The sequence below is a fragment of the Rhinoderma darwinii genome, chromosome 1 (genome assembly GCF_050947455.1).
Source record: "Rhinoderma darwinii isolate aRhiDar2 chromosome 1, aRhiDar2.hap1, whole genome shotgun sequence".
In the NCBI taxonomy this organism is placed as follows: Eukaryota; Metazoa; Chordata; class Amphibia; order Anura; family Rhinodermatidae; genus Rhinoderma; species Rhinoderma darwinii.
Window position 1 is genome coordinate 349,545,593 of NC_134687.1, and position 19,028 is coordinate 349,564,620.

The window sequence follows — 19,028 nt, forward strand, 5'->3', positions numbered from 1 at the left end:
GTAGCAGGTTGCGGCGGATGACAACAGGTGCAGTCAGATGTGGCAGACGACAACAGGTGGAGTAGGCTGCGCCAGACGTGGCAGATGACAACAGGAGCAGCAGGACACGATTCCAATCACTAACAAGCTCAGAAACAATAACACAGCACGGGATACAGGTAGCAAGGCACGGGACACTGGGAACAGGGTAAACACTAAGGGATCATTTGCAAAGACTAACATGGGAATTACTAACAACGCTCAGGCAAGGAGTGAAGGGGCAGGGCCCTTCTTATAGTCCAGGTTTATCTGGGAGTAATTAGTCAATTCTTAACATGTGTGCATGCTAGCCCTCTAAGGCTGGGAATGAGCTTGTGCAAGCACCCTAGTGGCCACTTCAGGACAGGACGGCCGCATGCGCTGGCATCCTCGGGGAGAAGGACATCGGCAGGATGAAAGGGGTCTGCGGTCTGCGACCGCGGCCGTTACACTAGCTAAGTTCGGGTGAAATAAAATGTGTGCTAACTAAGAAGAAAATATATGGGATCACTTGAAATGTTCGTAGGCTTTTTCCACATCTTACTGACCATGATCGCTAGATGATTTGCATATATATGAGTGGTGCGACGTTTGTTCTACTAATGAAGATATTTATCTATATTGGCTTCATTTACTATTCTTGTATGGTTCCTTTTTTTTCTGTTGGATTTGCATGATCAAGGGGGCCTCCATTATTTGATTCGATTCCTAGGTTTCCCAGTGACAAATTCAGATTGTTAACCCCATACAGTCAGTCCTGGGCCCTAGAAAGGTCCCCAGGGCTGTCCTTACACATAGCCTGTTGCTCAGGCACATTGTGTTGCTCTTGCAACAGCCTGTGTCATAATGACACAGATCATAAGATATCAGACATTGTTCACATCTTGGTTGTGGCTTCCGTTTATATCCGAAGCCAAAATGCAATGCCGAATCCGTCGCATGATGGACACCGGCGGCGCCCGACAGACCCCATTAACTTATAATTCTCTTTTGTTTTGATGAAAAAAATAGCGTTGCATTAACAGTGCTGTTTTTTCGTCAAATCTGACCGAATCTGTGACGGAGGCTCCGATTCAGATGTGAACAGAGCTTTAGTATACACAAGTATTCTAATACATTATGGGGGGAACTTATTATTTCATACGCCCGTCTTAATCTAAAGAGTGCTGCAGTAAGATGCACCTAATCTAAAGAGCGCTGGGAGTAAGATGTGCCTAATTTATTAAGGTGCACACATCTTAATAAATTAGGCACATCTCTGGTTATCTATACACCAGAAATGGAAATTGACGCCAGCTATGAGCTCATTTAGATTTTCGCTATAATTGACACCACTCTCTAGCGGAATTTATAGAGAATTTGTTGGGTCATGGATGGCCCTATCCCTTGCGCTTGACAGAGTAGAATTGCAAAAAGTCGAAAATATGACATGCACCATAATTTTGAGGATTTTTAATTCCATAATACTTTCGTACAGCTATTTATACATTGCCCCAAAAGTTAAAAATAAATAAGTAAATTAGTTAGCATTTAATAGGATTAAAACAAAAGGTCATAGCAAAAAAAAACAAAAAACAATAAACCTAAATATTTTGTTATAAAATAAGCTACACATATTTTAAATAAAATATGCACATTTTTGGTTTCCGCATGACCGTAATAACCTGAATAATTAATTGAACAGTTTTATTTTGTGTGAATGATTAAAAAAAAACAGTGATGAAAAATTAAAACGTTATGGCTGAGGAAATGCGGAAAGGTGAGAGTAAAACAATTGGCTTCATCATTAATAGGTTATGCTTGCCATATACATTAGATTTAGGTCAGCTGACGATCTCATGTCAATGAGGGCAGCCCAGCCGTCCATCAATGGCAGATGTCAGGGGAGGGAAGGATAGACGCATTGGATTTCACTTGGCTGACCACACATTGTTGGGAGGGGGGAGTCTTTCAGGTCTTTTATTATATTTTACTAGCTTTACTTTAGCTCTTAGCACTTTCAATTTTGCAATAGCTATTAAAGACTTGTAATAATTAGTTTGTTACGACAGTACAAGTAATATTTACATTCTTTCTTATATTTAATACTTGTAGGAGCTTGAGATACAGCAGAAAGAACTTGATTTACTTCATGAGAAGAAAGAAACTTTGGAAGTGGTAAGTATTAAATTAATATAGAAATCTCTGCACTCACTTATTATGCAGGAAATGTATTTATTTTACATCCAGTGATCCAAAAATGCATTTCAACTGTAACTGAGTAGCTGACGTGATCTTTTTCCCCTACAAGGCACCAAGAGCCTTTAGTTGAGTATGTAGTCCTAAATGTTGTTATAAATGTACACTGCATTAATTTATTAGGGGACTCTTTAAATAATAATTTTTGGGTTGAAATGTCCTTTTTAACACCATGTCATTTACTACATTCAACATTATGTTCTGATTCATTTTATAATATATCTTTAACACTTTCCCGCTCCTGGACGTACTATTAGGTCATGGTAACCATAGCGTTCGCTCTCCATGACCTAATAGTACGTCTCGGGAGTAATGGCCGTTTCGGCCGTCCTCCCGACACATACAGGAGCTGTGACAGCTGCTGTCTTGTAAAGCAGCTGTCACAGCTCCTACAGCGGGGACCGATCGCTGTGTCCCCGCTGATTAACCCCTGAAAAGTCGTGTTCAATAGCGATCACGGCTTTTTAGGGGTTAAGCTGCCATCGCCGGCCTGCTACACGATAGCGGCCGGCGATGGTGACTATGGCAACCGGACACCAAACAATGGCGTCCGACTATGCCATAGACGGAAGCCTAGTGACGAAGTCAGTACCCACTATGCTTGCTGTCAGTGAGTAGCTGTCATGACTACGCATGTAGTGCAGTGTATTAGAATAGCGATCAGGGCCTCCTGCCCTCAAGTCCCCTAATGGGACAAAGTAATAAAGTAAAAAAAAAGTTAAAAAAAGATGTGTAAAAATAAGAAAATAAAAGATTTAAAAGTAAAAATCCCCCCTTCTCCCTTATCAGTCCTTTATTATTAATAAAAATATATAAACAAACAAATAAACTATACATAATTGGTATCGCCGCGTCCGTAACGGCCTGAACTACAAAATTATTTCATTATTTATTCCGCACGGTGAACGCCGTAAAAGAAAATAACAATAAACCGTACAACAATCACAATTCTTTGGTCACTTCACATCCCAAAAAATGGAATAAAAAGAGATCAAAAAGTCGCATGTACCTAAAAATGGTAATGATCGAAACTACAGTTCGTTACGCAAAAAATAAGTCCTCGCACGGCTTTATTGATGGAAAAATAAACAAGTTCTGGCTCTTAGAATAAGGTAACACAAAAAGTGAATGATTTTTTACAAAACTTATTTTATTGTGCAAACGCCATATGACATTAAAAAAAAATCTAAATATATGGTATCGCCGTAATCGTCTCGCCCCGCAGAATAAAGTGAATATGTCATTTATAGCGCACGGTGAACGCTGTAAAAAAAATAGAATAAAAAAAACAATAGTAGAATTGCTGTTTTTTAGTCACCACGCCACCTAAAAATGGAATAAAAACTGATCAAAAAGCTGCATGCACCCCATCAAAACTGCTATGAATTCCTCAAGGGGTCTAGTTTCCAAATTGGGGTCACTTTTGGGGGGTTTCCACTGTTTTGGCACCACAAGACCTCTTCAAACCGGACATGGTGCCTAATAAAAAAGAGACCTCAAAATCCACTAGGTTCACCTTTGCTTCGGAGGCCGGTGCTTCAGTCCATTACCGCACTAGGGCCACATGTGGGATATTTCTCTAAACTGCAGAATCTGGGCAATAAGTATTAAGTTGCGTTTCTCTGATAAAACTTTTTGTGTTATAAAAAAAAATGGTATAAAGAGGATTTTCTGACAAAAATAAATATGTAAATGTCACCTCTACTTTGCTCTAAATTCCTGTGAAACACCTAAAGAGTTCATAAACTTTCTAAATGCTGTTGTGAATACTTTGAGGGGTCTAGTTTCTAAAATGGGGTGTTTGATAGGGGTTTCTAATATATGGGCCCCTCAAAGCAACTTCAGAACTGAACTAGAACCTAAAAAAATAAATAAATGGGGCAATACTTCGCTTCTTACATTATACTGATAATGAGCCGTGCCCACCCAGAGATGACCCCAGTTTTGACCGTTTGTATGAACGGAGACCCCTATTAGACCGTTTCAGTGCCCGGTTTTCCCAAGCATACACCCCCGAGAATTGTATTTCTATTGATGAGTCCTTGGTACATTTTAAAGGGAGGGTTCAATTCCGCGAGTACCTGCCGTGTAAGAGGGCAAGATATGGTGTGAAGATGTATAAGCTGTGCCAGAGTGCATCAGGGTATACCTACAGGTTTAGGATATATGAAGGAAAGGCCACCCCCAAACCAGACTGCATCCTGGACTACAATAGGTACATGGGAGGGATGGACACCAGTATTCAGCCCCAAGAATGCCCCCCCTTACTGGTAGTTAATGCCAAAATTGTGTGGGTTTTGGTGCACCCACTGCTCGACCAGGGTCACCACCTCTACCTGGATAATTTTTATACCACTCTTCAACTGCCTCGCTTCCAGAAGTCTTGCGGCATGCGGCACTGCTAGAAGAAATCTGAGAGGCCTCCCTAAGACTCAGAAGGGGTGAGAGCAGGGCACAATCCAGCAGCAACATATTGTGTGTCAAGTACAAGACAAGAGAGATGCCACACCAGTACCCATGTACCAGTACGAGGTACCAGTACAGAGACCCCCAAACCAGACTGCATCCTGGACTACAATAGGTACATGGGATGGACTTGTCAGATCAAATCCTGAAGCCCTACAGCGCCATGCGGTGTGGTATAAGAAGCTGGCCGTGCACATCATACAGATGGCATTGTACAATGTGTACGTGCTATGTCGATGTGCAGGCCAGAGGGGAACTTTCCTGGAATTTCAAGAGGTAATTATCAAGAACATAATCTTTAGGGACCAAGAAGGGGGGGGGGGCACCCAGTACTTCTGGAAGCGGGGCCACACGCATCGTACCAAGGCAACACTTTCCAGGAGAAGTTCCCCAAACTGGCAAGAAGGGAAAAAGTCAAAAGAGGTGCAAAGTCTGCTATAAGATGGAGATAAGGGAGGACACAATATATCAATGTGACACGTGTCCCGAAAAACCAGAGCTCTGTATGAAAGAGTGTTTTAAAATTTATCATACATCCCTTGGTTTAAAATTTACCCTAATTTTACTTACCCTGATGTACTCCGCACAGCTTATCCCCCTTCGTCTTTCCCCTCTGGGCCCTGCTGTGTGCCCAGGCAGCTGATAGCAGCCACATGTAGGGTACCCAGGAGAACCCACATTACAGTTTATGGGGTGTATGTCTCCGGTAAAAATGCTCACTACACCTCTAGATGAATGCCTTAAGGGTGTAGTTTTTAAAACGGGGTCACTTCTTGCGGGTTTCAACTGTACTGGTACCTCAGGGGCTTCTGCATACATGACTTCGCACTAGAAAATCCCCAGTAGGCCAAATGGTGGTCCTTTCCTTCTAAGCCCTCCCATGGGCCCAAACCGCAGTTTATCACCACAAATGGGGTATTGCCGCACTCAGGACAAATTGCGCAACAGAATGGGGTATTTTGTTTCTTGTGAAAATAAGAAATTTTCAGCCAAAACTACATATTATTGGAAAAATTTTTTTTTAATTCCCATCCCAATTCAAATAAGTTCTGTGAAGAAACTATGGGGTCTAAATGGTCACATTACCCATAAATGTATTCCTTGAGGGGTGTAGTTTCCAAAATGGGGTCACTTCTGGTGGGTTTCCATTGCTTTGATACCTCTGGGGCTCTGCAAATGCGACATGGCACCCGAAAACCAAACCAGCAAAATCTGCACTCCAAAGAACACACAGCGCTCCTTCCCTTCTGAGGCCTCCCATTGGCCCAAACGGCAGTTTATCGCCACAAATGAGGTATTGCTGCACTCAGGAGAAATTGGGCAACAAAATTGGGTATTTTGTTCCCTGTGAAAATAAGAAATTTTAATAAAAAATGACATCTTATTGGAAAAAATGAAAGTTTTTTTTAATTTCACAGCCCAATTCAAATAGGTGCTGTGAAAAAACTGTGCGGTCAAAATGGTAACAACAACCATATTTGAATTCCTTGAGGGGTGTAGTTTCCAAAATGGGGTCACTATTGGGGGATTCCTACTGTTTTGGCACCTCAACACCTTTTCAAACCTGGCATACTGCCTAAAATATATTCTAATAAAAAAGAGGCCTCAAAAAATGTGGGACATTTCTAAAAACTGCAGAATCTGGACAATACATATTTAGTAGTGTTTCTCTGGTAAAACATTCTGTGTTACGGAAAAAAAATTGAATAAAATTTAAATTCAGCAAGAAAAATGAAATTTGCAAATTTCACCTCCACTTTGCTTTAATTCCTGTGAAATGCCTGAAGGGTTAAAAAACTTTCTAAATGCTGTTTTGAATACTTTGAGGGGTCTAGTTTTTAAAATGGGGTGTTTTATCAGGATTTCTAATACATAGGCCCCTCAAAGCCACTTCAGAACTGAAGAGGTACCTTAAAAAAAAGGCTTTTGAAATTTTCTTAAAAATATGAGAAATTGCTGTTTATGTTCTAAGCCTTGTAACGTCCAAGAAAAATAAAAGAATGTTCAAAAAACGATGCCAATCTAAAGTAGACATATGGGAAATGTGAACTAGTAACTATTTTGAGTGGTATAACCGTCTGTTTTACAAGCAGATGCATTTAAATTCTGAAAAATGCTCTTTTTTCAACATTTTCTCTAAATTTAGCAATTTTTCACCAATAAACACTGAATATATCGACTAAATTTTACCACGAACATGAAGCCCAATGTGTCACAAGAAAACTCAGAATCGCTTGGATAGATTTAAGCATTCCGACGTTATTACCACATAAAGTGAAATATGTCAGATTTGAAAAATGGGCTCTGAGCCTTAAGGCCCAAACTAGGCTGCGTCCTTAAGGGGTTAAAGTAGGGCTGGGCGATTTTGCCCAAAAAATTAAATCTAGATTTTTTTTTTAAACCTTTGGGGCGATTTTCGATTTGAATCTCACTTTTCTTATTACTGTTAAATAAACGTAAAATATACCAAGAGATCATGTAATAAAAAGTTATTTATATAAAGAAAATAATTTAACATATATTGCTATAATAATTGTACGTAACTTCACAACTTTTAACCTCTGCAAATACTTTATCAGAAATACTATTGGAAAAATTTATATCTAATTGATTATAACTTGAGTGTTCCCCAGCAGGGAACAGGTTAACAGAATCAATAATCAATGATGCGCAACGTGCACGAACATCCCTCTCTGCTCGTCACCACCTCAGCCAGTCTCCGACAATGCAGACGAGAGCAGTCTAAATTGCAGTAGGGCCAGGCAGAAGGCGCCAAGTGGGCACTTTAGGGAGAGATTACATTATAGTGTCTGAAGTGTGAGCAGGACCCTGTGCAGTACCGGCCCCACGATAGGGTTTTTAAATAAATGACATAAAGGCCGGATTCACACGACCGTGATTAGACCGGATTTCCCGGCCCAAACACAGTACATCTGAACAGAACTCCTGGCATCATAGTCATTTAGGCTACAGTCAGACGATCATGAAAAAAAATAGCCATTATAAATGGACCAATTGTCAGTTTTGTCATGTCCATTTTGCATTAGTGTCTCCAAATAGATTTAGTTTGTCAGTGTTTTTTTTGTCCCAATCCCCTGAAAACACCACAGTGGCCATGTAGATAGTGCCACAGTGCCCCCATATAGTGCCACAGTGCCCCCATATAGTGCCACAGGGCCCCCATATAGTGCCACAGGGCCCACATATAGTGACACAGTACCCACATATAGTAACAGTGCTACCCCCCATATAGTGCCACGCACCCTTGCATATAGCACCCCCCCCTTTTAAATCGCATCATCACCCCCACCCCCGCTTGTAGATCACAGCACCTCCCCCTCCTTGTAGATTGCACCCCCACCCCCCTTGAAGATCGCAACACCACCCCCTCCCTTGTAGATCGCAACCCCACATGTAGATCGCACCCTCATCCCCCTTGTTGATCGCACCCCCTCCGCTCGTTGTAGATCGAAGGCCCCACATGTAGATCGCACTCCCACCACCCCTTGTAGATCGCAGCATCCCACCCCATCCTTCTTGTAGATAGCGGCCACTGTATCTGCCACTAGGGGCTGAATCCCCGGCCAGAGGTTGCCGACAGTTTGACCAGTGATACAGCTCCTAGTGGGAGCTACAGTGGTGCTATCTTCAAGAGGGGGGTGCTGCAAACTACAAGAGGCACCTGGGCGAAAAGGCTCTCTAGTGGTAGCTGCAGGTGGACAGTATTTTATCATTTAACTGTCTATATAGAGGATTAGGAGTTCTGTATCAGAAAAACAGTTCTTCGACCGCTATAATGGTATTAAGAAATTAACCAGCACAGACTTTTGGGCCTGTTATAATAATTAAAAATGGTGTTTAAGGATGGACATTCACTTTAAAGTTTTAATACTAAAAGTGGTATTCCCATTTATGGCATATCCACAGGATATCTGGCCGCTGCATCTAGACTAAAACTAAGTGGCAGGGCGGAAACAGCTGAGCTACGTTTCCCGTAACTCCCACAAAAGTGAATGGGAGTTACAGAAAATACCGTAGCTCAGCATGCTCGGCTGTTTCCGAATTCCTGGATACCTTGCCACTGAGTCTCCGCCTTTATGCCAGTGGTTGTCTCACTAGGTGGGGACGGGGTTGGGTGACCCCCGTTCAGAAGTTAGGACCCGCATCTACCAGACCTATATGGCATATCCTGTGGGTATGCCATAAATGTCTGAATTGGGAATACCCTTTTACAGTTCACCTACTTATTGCTGCAGTAATCAAACCCTTATAAAGTGTAGTTTTGATACACCTTTTTATGGTTTGCATATTTTAAAGAAAATTTACTTCACAATGTTAAAAAGAGTAGACTGCATAAACAATGATTAATGACACATAAACATTTCTAAGGCCGGAGTGTTTTTTGCAGGCAGAAAAAATCTTCCTCAAAATTCATTCAGGAAGTTTGAGGCAGATTTTGAAATGTCAGCGTATTTTAAAGCTTTTATTTTTCACAATTTTTTTTTTTGCAGCATTTTTTAAAATAAATCAAATGCAAAAACCGCAGGCTTTTTTTCATCAAATTATGCTGCAAAAAAACACTTAACAAGCGCCACCTTTTTTTTCTGCCTACCATTCATTTCAATGGAAGGTCAGAGGCAGAAACCGCTGCAAAAAAAATATAAAAGAGCATTGAGCTGTTTTTTTTCGCAAGCGGTCAAAGGCCTTCCAGGAAAAAAAAAACTCCTCTGGGGGCAATTTGGGGTGTTTTTTGGCACGGATTCCGACGCGGTTTTTCGCGTCAAAATAGGTGCCTAGAAACACTTTGTGAACTGGCCCTAAGATTTCTAATTAGAATATTTTGTTGAAGACATATCCATGTAAAGTTCTCTAGACTCTAGGTTTTCAATCCGTGGCATGTGTACCTCAGGGGGTATTCGCCATATCTCTAGGGGGTACTTACAATGTCCTCATGCTGTGCATTTAATAATGTATGATCATAGCTTGGGGGTACTTTGATATCATTTATTTGACTAGGGCTACTAGGCTTAGAAACATTGAGAAACACCGCTCTGAGCCATAGTCCACATTGTGGTTAATATTTTCAAATATATGGAAAAATAGCGCTTCTTGCCTGTGGCACATCTGATTGCAGAGCTGCTTTGTTCGTTTTGTATACAGTTAATATTGAATATTCTGCTTTTGTAATAACATATATGTTATATTTTTATATTTATTCAGTTATTATAAGACAAGTACACACATGCAGACAGTAGCACTTACTAGAAAATGTTATATTCTTTACTCTTTAAAGCCCTAAAAGGCACATGTACACTTCAAATCTATGTTATTAAATGTATATTATATTATGGTAAGCTGTTATTATTACAATTGCTACCTATGAAGGGAACCTGTTGAACATGCTGCTCTATCTACAGAGAGCATGATATAGGGCAGGAGGAGCTGAGCAGATTGGGAGAAAAGATTTAGTAGAATTTATAATTTATTGATCTAAACCTCAATTCATTCTGGGCTCGTTGCGTCCAGGAGGCGGAGTGACTCAATGATTGACAGCCTGGACTGTATAAGGGTAAGATCACACAGGGCGGATATTCTGCGTAAAAGTACAGAGATTTTTGTGGCGGAATCGCAGCTTTTCCGCCGGAAAAATTGTAACATCTGCTATTTGTTGCAGGTTTTACCTCCCTATTGAATTCAAAGGGGAAAATCTGCAACAAAAAAGCAGCTATTCCGCAAATACAATTGACAAGCACTGCAGGTCAAATTCTGAGCATTTTTTCTGCTTGTCACTTACGCAGCGTGTGGACGAGATTCATTCAAATTTCATCCACTCTGCCGCTACTGCATTATGGTGCGGATTTTCGGAAAAACCGCAGTATTTATGCAACGTGTGAACTCGGCCTTAGTGTGCATACAGAGGTAGCTGTCAATCAATGGTTGAGACCGCCCGCTGAATATATGCCCATAGCGAGCAGGGATTTAGATCACTAAATTACAAGTTATACTGAATCTTTTCCCACAAAACTATGTATCAATCTGCTCAGCTCTCCCTCTTCTATAACATGCTGCCTGCAGATAGAAGAATAACATGTTCAGCGTGATGTGTTCCCTTTTAAAATTGAGAAAATGCGCATAATATTCTTGCAGCACTGGGGGAAATTTCATATTGTCCTCCTTAACCCTTCTGGAGCAGTCAGCGTAATACAGGCTGCTTGTTAAGGATCTGCCAGGCACAGCTTCTTTATCAACGCCCATAGGTAATCAGTCTGCACCTGCTTCTATGTCTGTGAGACTGACTCCATCTTCCACCACTCAGCATGGCAGGCTTAGGAGTGGGAGAGCCTATCACAGCCTGGCCAGACTCAGCTAGCTCCCGCCCTCTGTCTATTTATACCTGCCTTTCCTGTTCCTCCTTGCTTGTGATTCTTCTCTGTTGGTTTCCTGGCCCTGCTGCAGCTTCTTGTACTACTTGTCCCTGCTTCATATTGACCCCGGCTTACTGACTACTCTCCTGCTCTGCGTTTGGTACCTCGTACACTCCTGGTTTGACTCGGCTTGTTCACTACTCTCCTGCTCTGCGTTTGGCACCTCGTACTCTCCTGGTTTGACTCGACTCGTTTACTACTCTTGTTGCTCACGGTGTTGCCGTGGGCAACTGCCCCGTTTTCCTTTGTTCTGTGTTTCCTTGTCTGGTTGTCTGTTGTGCACTTACTGAGTGTAGGGACCGTCGCCCAGTTGTACCCCGTCGCCTAGGGCAGGTCGTTGCAAGTAGGCAGGGACTGAGTGGCGGGTAGATTAGGGCTCACTTGTCTGTTTCCCTACCCCTGTCATTACACTGCTATTTACTCTCTCACAGGCTTGTATTAGTTTCAGCTTCAAATCACAACCACTATTTACAGTGCATAGAGACAGGATAGACTTTACATATTATATATTATTGTTGTTGGCATTATTTTGCTGTTCTTTGAAACAAAGGATGTGTTTCTCATGAAGGACAATAGAGTGCAGTCACGTTTCTTTTATTTACGGGCCTATACTGACATTACATACAATTCACTAAAACACTTTATAGTTGATTCATCGCTTTTATTTTTCTTCAGGAAATAACACATTCCCAAGTTAAACAGGAAGCCATTTTGCTCTATGAAAAGCTCCATGAACTAGAGACTCGTCGAGACCAAGCCGTTGCAGAAGACAAGAGTATGGGCTCTCCACAGGAGGAGAGAGAAAAGTTATTGAAACAGGTATCCGACAGAAAATACAATCCTGTATCTGGTTTAATTGTGAGTCACATCAAGACCCCACACAATCTCTAGGTTGCTATCTTAATCATCTACCAAATGTTCTGTTATATTAAAGAAACCTCTCCGTACACTAGATTAGTAACTGAAGCCTTCCTATAAAATGCCGATGCTGCAACACTAAACTGACCTACAGCGTAGCTCTTTTTCCTGTAGAAACGGCTATGGGGGGTCTAATTCATAGCTTTCCTAGACATTGATTGCTGTATTATGTAATTGCCAGATGATCCATCAAGTAATGGTTCTGTCTGTTGCGTCTTCGCTTACAGGCTGCACGACATTTCATTGCAAACTCCCTGCTTGTTCAGTGTCATGTTTTCGGTGGTGCATTGTGGAGGTGTATACACCCAAAATTATACATTAGCTAGTTTATTAAAACCTTACCCCATTTAAAGCATGAAAATTCATGTGTAACAGTAGTTAATCCAATCTCCCTGTCACCCATATCACATTCAGGAAGCTGAGATATGTGGTACTGTACTCACTCTTAAGAGCTGGATCTACCTATGACATGAAAAGGATAGGTTCAAACACCAGTTCCCAACAGGATGCAAACAATTTATTTTATTCAATTAGTTTGTCATAGGAGATGAGGCAAGGCGATGAGGACCCTTGACGCAGGTTGCGAGCTTGCATATTTTGGCCAAAATATCAATTAATACCTCATCTTTATCATGCAAAAAAGCGTTGAGGCAGCACTCCAGTTTAGCGAATAAAGAAAAAAGGATGTGTTTATTCACCCCATCAGCGACGTTTCAATCCGACTCACTGGGATTTTTCTGAGGCCTGAGAAAGATCCTAGTCAGCCGGATTGAAATGTCGATGATGGGGTGAATAAACACATCTTTTTTTCTTTATTCGCCAAACTGGAGTGCTGCCTCAATTCTTTTTGCTGTATACCTATGGGCTCATAGGCGAAGTCTAGGGGAATTAGCACCCAATTGCTAGAGCTGTGCTGCTTTAATAATAATTTTTTTTTTTTCATGCTTATCATGGATATTTTTTTTAGGTTGCAGCCAGGCTTTTTAATGCTGGAGGATAGTGGAGTGTCAGTACTTAGTGTGGCGCACCTAGATAGTGCTGGGCAGCCCGTCTGATCAAATAGTATGGGCATAACTAATAGGCTGTATGCCAGCATGGTACACTTCATGTAACTATGTGACTGGCACACTTGTATAAGCTTTATCTGTGTGCAATGATAATACTAAGCAACCACCCCGCTCATGAATAGTAGGTGTGAGTGGTTGTTCTTCAGTATTTTGCACCTGTGTGACCTTCCTCCGTGTAGCATTGTGGCTTGTCTGCATCCTGCTGGGAGCTGGTGATTGTACCTGCCCCTGTATCAGTTAGTATGGACTCTTTCTGTGACTTTAAATAAATATACTTCTTTCTCGTGATCTACCTGTGACATGAAGGGACAGCTAATATAGCTTCTACTACCAATGGTTTCCTTTCCCTGACATAAATAGTGACTCTGCTGAGTTGACTCCTGGGCCCTGACATTGTTTTATCAGTAAGGGAAATGGTGACCACATTGTTGCCATCAAATCACAGGGAAGTGTAGTGACTACTAAAGAAGCTCTACAGCGTGAGGTGTAATATATTTTGCTATTAACAAAGAGAAATAAACTTTTCAGTAATATTTTTTTAATGTAATCATTTTTTTAAATATTTTAACAGGTGAAAGAAGATAATCAGGAAATAGCTAGTATGGAGCGACAGTAAGTGTGTTTTGTTTTTGTTTTTTTAAGGAAATTTAACTTGTAGTGGTGTACGCGCTTATAGACTTCTATTGAGCCCGTACACTGCTCCGAGGAAAGTCGATCAGAAACTAAGCGGCACAACGCTCACCCGAGCGTTTCTGCAGCTTCGTTTTAGCGATCGGTAGATGTTCCAGAGCTTGGACTCCCACCGATCAAACCTTCTGACATGTCACTATGATATGTCAAAAGTTTTTTAAAAGTTTAGTTAACCTTTAATGTAATTATTTGAACGAAGGTAAATGGCTTACCTGAACGGCGCAATTCCTGAGATCCTCTGCTGTTCTTTACTGTGCTGCAGCTGAAGCCTGGCCAATTTATATATTAGGCTCTGATTTTTGTTTTGTTTATCAACAGGCTAACAGATATTAAGGGAAAGGCTAAGCAACTCAATGAAGAACTTGGAAGGCTGGATATGGATTTGGAAGAGCACCAAGGTACTTTAGGTTATTTTACTGCGGTGCTTAATGGCGGCGGCCAAATAACGCTGCGAAAAACGCGGCAAAGAGGGTGCAGGCAGGTCAAAATCTGCCTCAAAATTCCAAAAGGAATGTTGATTCTTTCATATAAAGGGAGATATGACACTTTCAAAAATATATATATTCCTAAAAAACAGATAATGAGTTCTACTTAACAGAATTATTTTTAATTGTTATCAATATTAGCATGGGCAAGTTGAACACAATTTAGTGCAGAATTGCTTTAAAAGGAAATTATCACGTATATTATTTTTTTCTAATTTTAAACCAGATAGTTTAATCTTTTTTATTTATTTTTTCTCCTAATCTGTTTTTTTTTTTTTTTTTTTTTAATGTCAATTTTTTTAATACTATTTTCTGTACATGGTTATGGGGGCAGCCGTCTTGCCTGTGCTGCTGTTAACAGCATTTATAGATACACTTTGCAGCAGCCACATGGACCATAGAAACCTGTAAACAGGAGGGGACTTATTGATTTCTATGGGAGATTTTTCTAGGCATGCTCTTTGACCTCTGAAGAGGTCACTCTGCAGGAAGGAATAGGAGAGGAGTGGTGTCCTTCATCTATTGTCAATGGTGGATCCTGTGTTATCTATATAGAGATGTTACCTTTCATTGTAATCTTGCCTGTGATTATAATGTAATGACTGCTGAGAAGTGATCTCTATAGAACAGGAAGTGTCAGTCTATTTTGAGGGTCAGTGGCCAGAGTGAAAACTGCAAGATTTTATGATTCTTTTTTAACATTGATAACGACATTGAAAATTAAAAAACAAATCACCAAAAATTTGTAAAAAATATGATTAGCATAAAAACTTGATTTAAACAGGTCGTTTTCTGATGACACATTGCATTTAAAGTGTACCTAACTTTTCAGATGTCTTTTCTGGATAAGCTGTCGGGTGTACATGAGGAATAACACTATTTCTCTCTATTATATGACTTGTACTCTTTATTTTTAAGCAGTTTTCCAATCTGCAGGGTCTATGTCTAATTCTCAGGTTTAACTGAGGTAGTGGGCGGAGCCTACCTGCTTTCATGTCTTCTATACACTGCACACATAGAAGAGGAATCCTGCTCTGCTATTTTTCACATATATAGAAGCAGCAGCAGCAACATGGAGGGGATTATACAGCAGTAATAAATGTTGTAGCTGTGAATACAGCACAGGGGTGACATATAAATCTTACCAGTGTATCTGCGTCTCTACCACTCTGCTCCTGTTCCCCTTTCCCTCCCCATAGACTTTTATGGGCAGCATCTGTGTCTCTTTGTGCTCCTCTTCCCCCCTCCCCTCTCGATAGACTCCATTTAAAGAGGACCTGTTAGCTCTCCAGACATGTTTGTTTTAGTGAATACCTTTATTCCTCATAAAATCTCAATTCTGTAACTGAAATGGCAGGAAGGAGGTGAAGGGAAAGTGAGCCCTAATCTACCCACCGCCCTGTCCCTGCCTACTTGCAACGACCCGCCCTAGGCGACGGGTTACAACTGGGCGGCGGTCCCTACGCTGTCCAAGTACACGGGAGAACAAACAGGGAACACGCAAGGGAAGGGGCAGTAGCCACGGAACGCCGCGAGGAAACGGAGCGGTGAATGAGTAGTCAGGACCAGGATGAAGTGGAGTATACCAAAGTGAGCACGGAGAAGGAAGCAAGCCAGGGGCAAAGCAAAGCAGGTTAAGCGGAACTGCAGCAAGGCAGAAGCACGGCAGGAGCAGGCTGGAGCAAGCAGCAGTGAGGCCAGGAATCCAGAAGAATTACAAGCACTGAGGAAGAGAACACGGCAGGTAATAAAGGACAGGGGGCGGAGCTAACTCCGACTGACCAGGCCGCGATAGGCTCTCCCACTCCTGAGCCTGCCACCCTGGTTGGTGGGAGATGGTGTCAGTCGAACAGGTCTGGCCTCAGGTGTGGATTGATTAATCCCAGGAGTATACCTAGACGTAGTACCTGGCAGATCCCTAACAGTACTCCCCCTTTTATGAGGGGCCACCGGACCCTTACTAAGAGGACCCGGTTTAGTAGGGAAGAGAAGGTGGAACCTCCTGATCAATACCCCAGCGTGAACATCACGGGCAGGTACCTCACAAGCGGCGACGTAAGCCCTAACGTCTTTAGGCAACCCAGGCCACCAATAGTTTCTGGTAATGAGGTGTTTGGTGCCCAAGATTCCAGGATGACCAGATAGAGCGGAGTCATGGTTTTCCCTGAGTACCCTTAGCCGGTATTGCAGGGGAACAAACAGTTTGTCCCCAGGGACGTTCCCGGGAGCTGCACCCTGATCAGCCGCGATATCAGAAGCTAAATCAGAATCCGTGGCAGAAACGATTATACCAGGGGGTAAAATACAAGCAGGATCCTTCTCGGAAGGAGGATTGGCCATGAAACTACGTGACAGAGCATCAGCCTTAATATTCTTGGACCCAGCCCTATAGGTAACCAAGAAATTAAATCTGGTAAAGAATAGTGCCCACCGAGCTTGTCTAGGATTAAGCCTCCGGGCCGATTCTAGGAAAACCAGATTCTTGTGATCCGTAAGGAACGTTACCTGGTGTCTGGCCCCCTCCAGGAAGTGCCGCCACTCTTCAAAAGCCCATTTAATGGCTAGAAGTTCGCGGTTGCCAATATCATAGTTACTCTCCGTGGGCGAAAACTTCCTAGAGAAGTAAGCACAGGGGCGGAGATGGGTGAGGGAGCTGGTACCCTGGGACAAGACGGCCCCCACTCCCACCTCGGATGCGTCAACCTCCACAATAAATGGCTCCTCTTGGTTGGGCTGAATCAGCACGGGGGCCGAGATAAAGCACTTCTTGAGGGTCTCAAAGGCCTGGACGGCCTCAGGGGGCCAATGGAGGACATCAGCACCCTTGCGAGTAAGGTCCGTAAGAGGCTTAGCGACGACCGAGAAGTTGGCAATAAATCTCCTGTAATAGTTGGCGAACCCTAAAAAACACTGTAACGCCTTAAGGGAGGCAGGTTGGACCCATTCCGCCACAGCCTGAACCTTGGCAGGGTCCATGCGGAATTCATGAGGAGTGAGGATTTGCCCTAAAAATGGTATCTCCTGTACCCCAAAGACACATTTTTCAGTCTTAGCAAACAGATTATTCTCCCGAAGGACCTGGAGCACCTTCCTGACATGCTCCACGTGGGAGGACCAGTCCTTGGAAAACACCAGTATGTCATCAAGGTACACAACAAGAAAATTACCCAGGTAATCTCTCAGGATTTCATTAATAAAATTCTGGAAGACAGCAGGGGCATTACACAACCCAAAGGGCATGACCAGGTATTCGAAATGACCCTCGGGTGTGTTGAACGCAGTTTTCCACTCATCCCCCTCTTTGATGCGGATAAGGTTATATGCCCCCCCGTAGATCGAACTTAGAAAACCATTGGGCTCCCTGAACCTGATTGAAAAGATCCGGAATCAAAGGAAGTGGGTACTGGTTCCTTACGGTGACCTTTTTCAGGTTACGATAATCAATGCACGGCCTAAGACCACCATCCTTCTTCCCCACGAAGAAGAAGCCAGCACCTACAGGAGAAGTCGAGGGGCGAATGAAACCCTTGGCCAGGCATTCTTGGATATACACCCCCATAGCTTCACGTTCAGGACATGAAAGATTAAATATCCTACCCTTAGGAAGCTTGGCACCAGGCACCAAATCGATGGCGCAATCGTAATCTCTATGGGGGGGGCAACACCTCGGAGGCCTCCTTAGAAAACACATCGGCGAAGTCCTGAACAAACTCAGGAAGCGTGTTTACCTCCTCCCGGGGAGAAATAGAGTTAACAGAAAGACATGACATAAGACATTCACTACCCCATTTGGTGAGATCCCCAGTATTCCAATCAAACGTGGGATTATGCAACTGCAACCAGGGAAGACCTAATACCAGATCAGACGATAATCCCTGCATCACCAGTACAGAGCACTGCTCTAAATGCATGGAGCCAACCAGGAGTTCAAAAACAGGAGTATGCTGAGTAAAATAACCATTAGCAAGGGGAGTTGAGTCGATACCTACTACAGGGATAGGATAAGGTAAATTAATAAAAGGCATCTTTAGAGACATAGCAAATTCCACAGACATGATATTAGCAGATGAGCCAGAATCCACGAAAGCACTGCCCGTGGCAGACCGGCCAGCAAACGAGACCTGAAAGGGAAGCAAAATTTTATTGCGTTTCACATTAACGGGAAATACCTGTGCGCCCAAGTGACCTCCCCGATGATCACTTAGGCGCGGAAGTTTTCCGGCTTCTTATTCTTGCGCCTGGGACAGGTGTTCAGTAGATGCTTGTCGTCCCCACAGTAGAAGCAGAGACCATTCATTCTGCGAAACTTCCTACGTTGTCGAGGGGACATGGAGGCCCCGAGTTGCATAGGTACCTCCGAGTCCTCCGTGGAGGGGCGAGGAGACGGGACCTCGGGGGGAATCGCAGAAAAGTCAGAGGGGAGCACATTGAAGCGTTCAAGCTGACGTTCCCTGAGACGTCGGTCAAGTCGTACTGCTAGGGCCATAACCTGGTCAAGGGAGTCAGAAGAGGGGTAGCTAACCAGCAGATCCTTCAGGGCGTCAGATAATCCTAACCTAAACTGGCACCTTAGGGCCGGATCGTTCCACCGAGAAGCTACGCACCACTTTCTAAAATCAGAACAGTATTCCTCAACCGGTCTCCTACCCTGACGTAAGGTCACCAGCTGACTCTCGGCTAAAGCAGTCCTGTCAGTCTCGTCGTAAATGAGTCCGAGGGCA

The 19,028-nt window shown here is 42.8% G+C and overlaps 1 protein-coding gene across 2 annotated transcripts in view; it reads left to right on the top strand.

The window, feature by feature from the left end:
- IFT74 (intraflagellar transport 74) overlaps nt 1-19,028 on the top strand; it is a 150,645-nt gene that overhangs the window by 80,462 nt on the left and 51,155 nt on the right. For both annotated transcript variants that reach the window (XM_075826455.1, XM_075826465.1), the window contains exons 10-13: nt 2,113-2,175; nt 11,823-11,966; nt 13,704-13,744; nt 14,141-14,220. In XM_075826455.1, the coding sequence (XP_075682570.1) occupies nt 2,113-2,175; nt 11,823-11,966; nt 13,704-13,744; nt 14,141-14,220 (328 nt within the window). The remainder of the gene's footprint in view (nt 1-2,112; nt 2,176-11,822; nt 11,967-13,703; nt 13,745-14,140; nt 14,221-19,028) is intronic.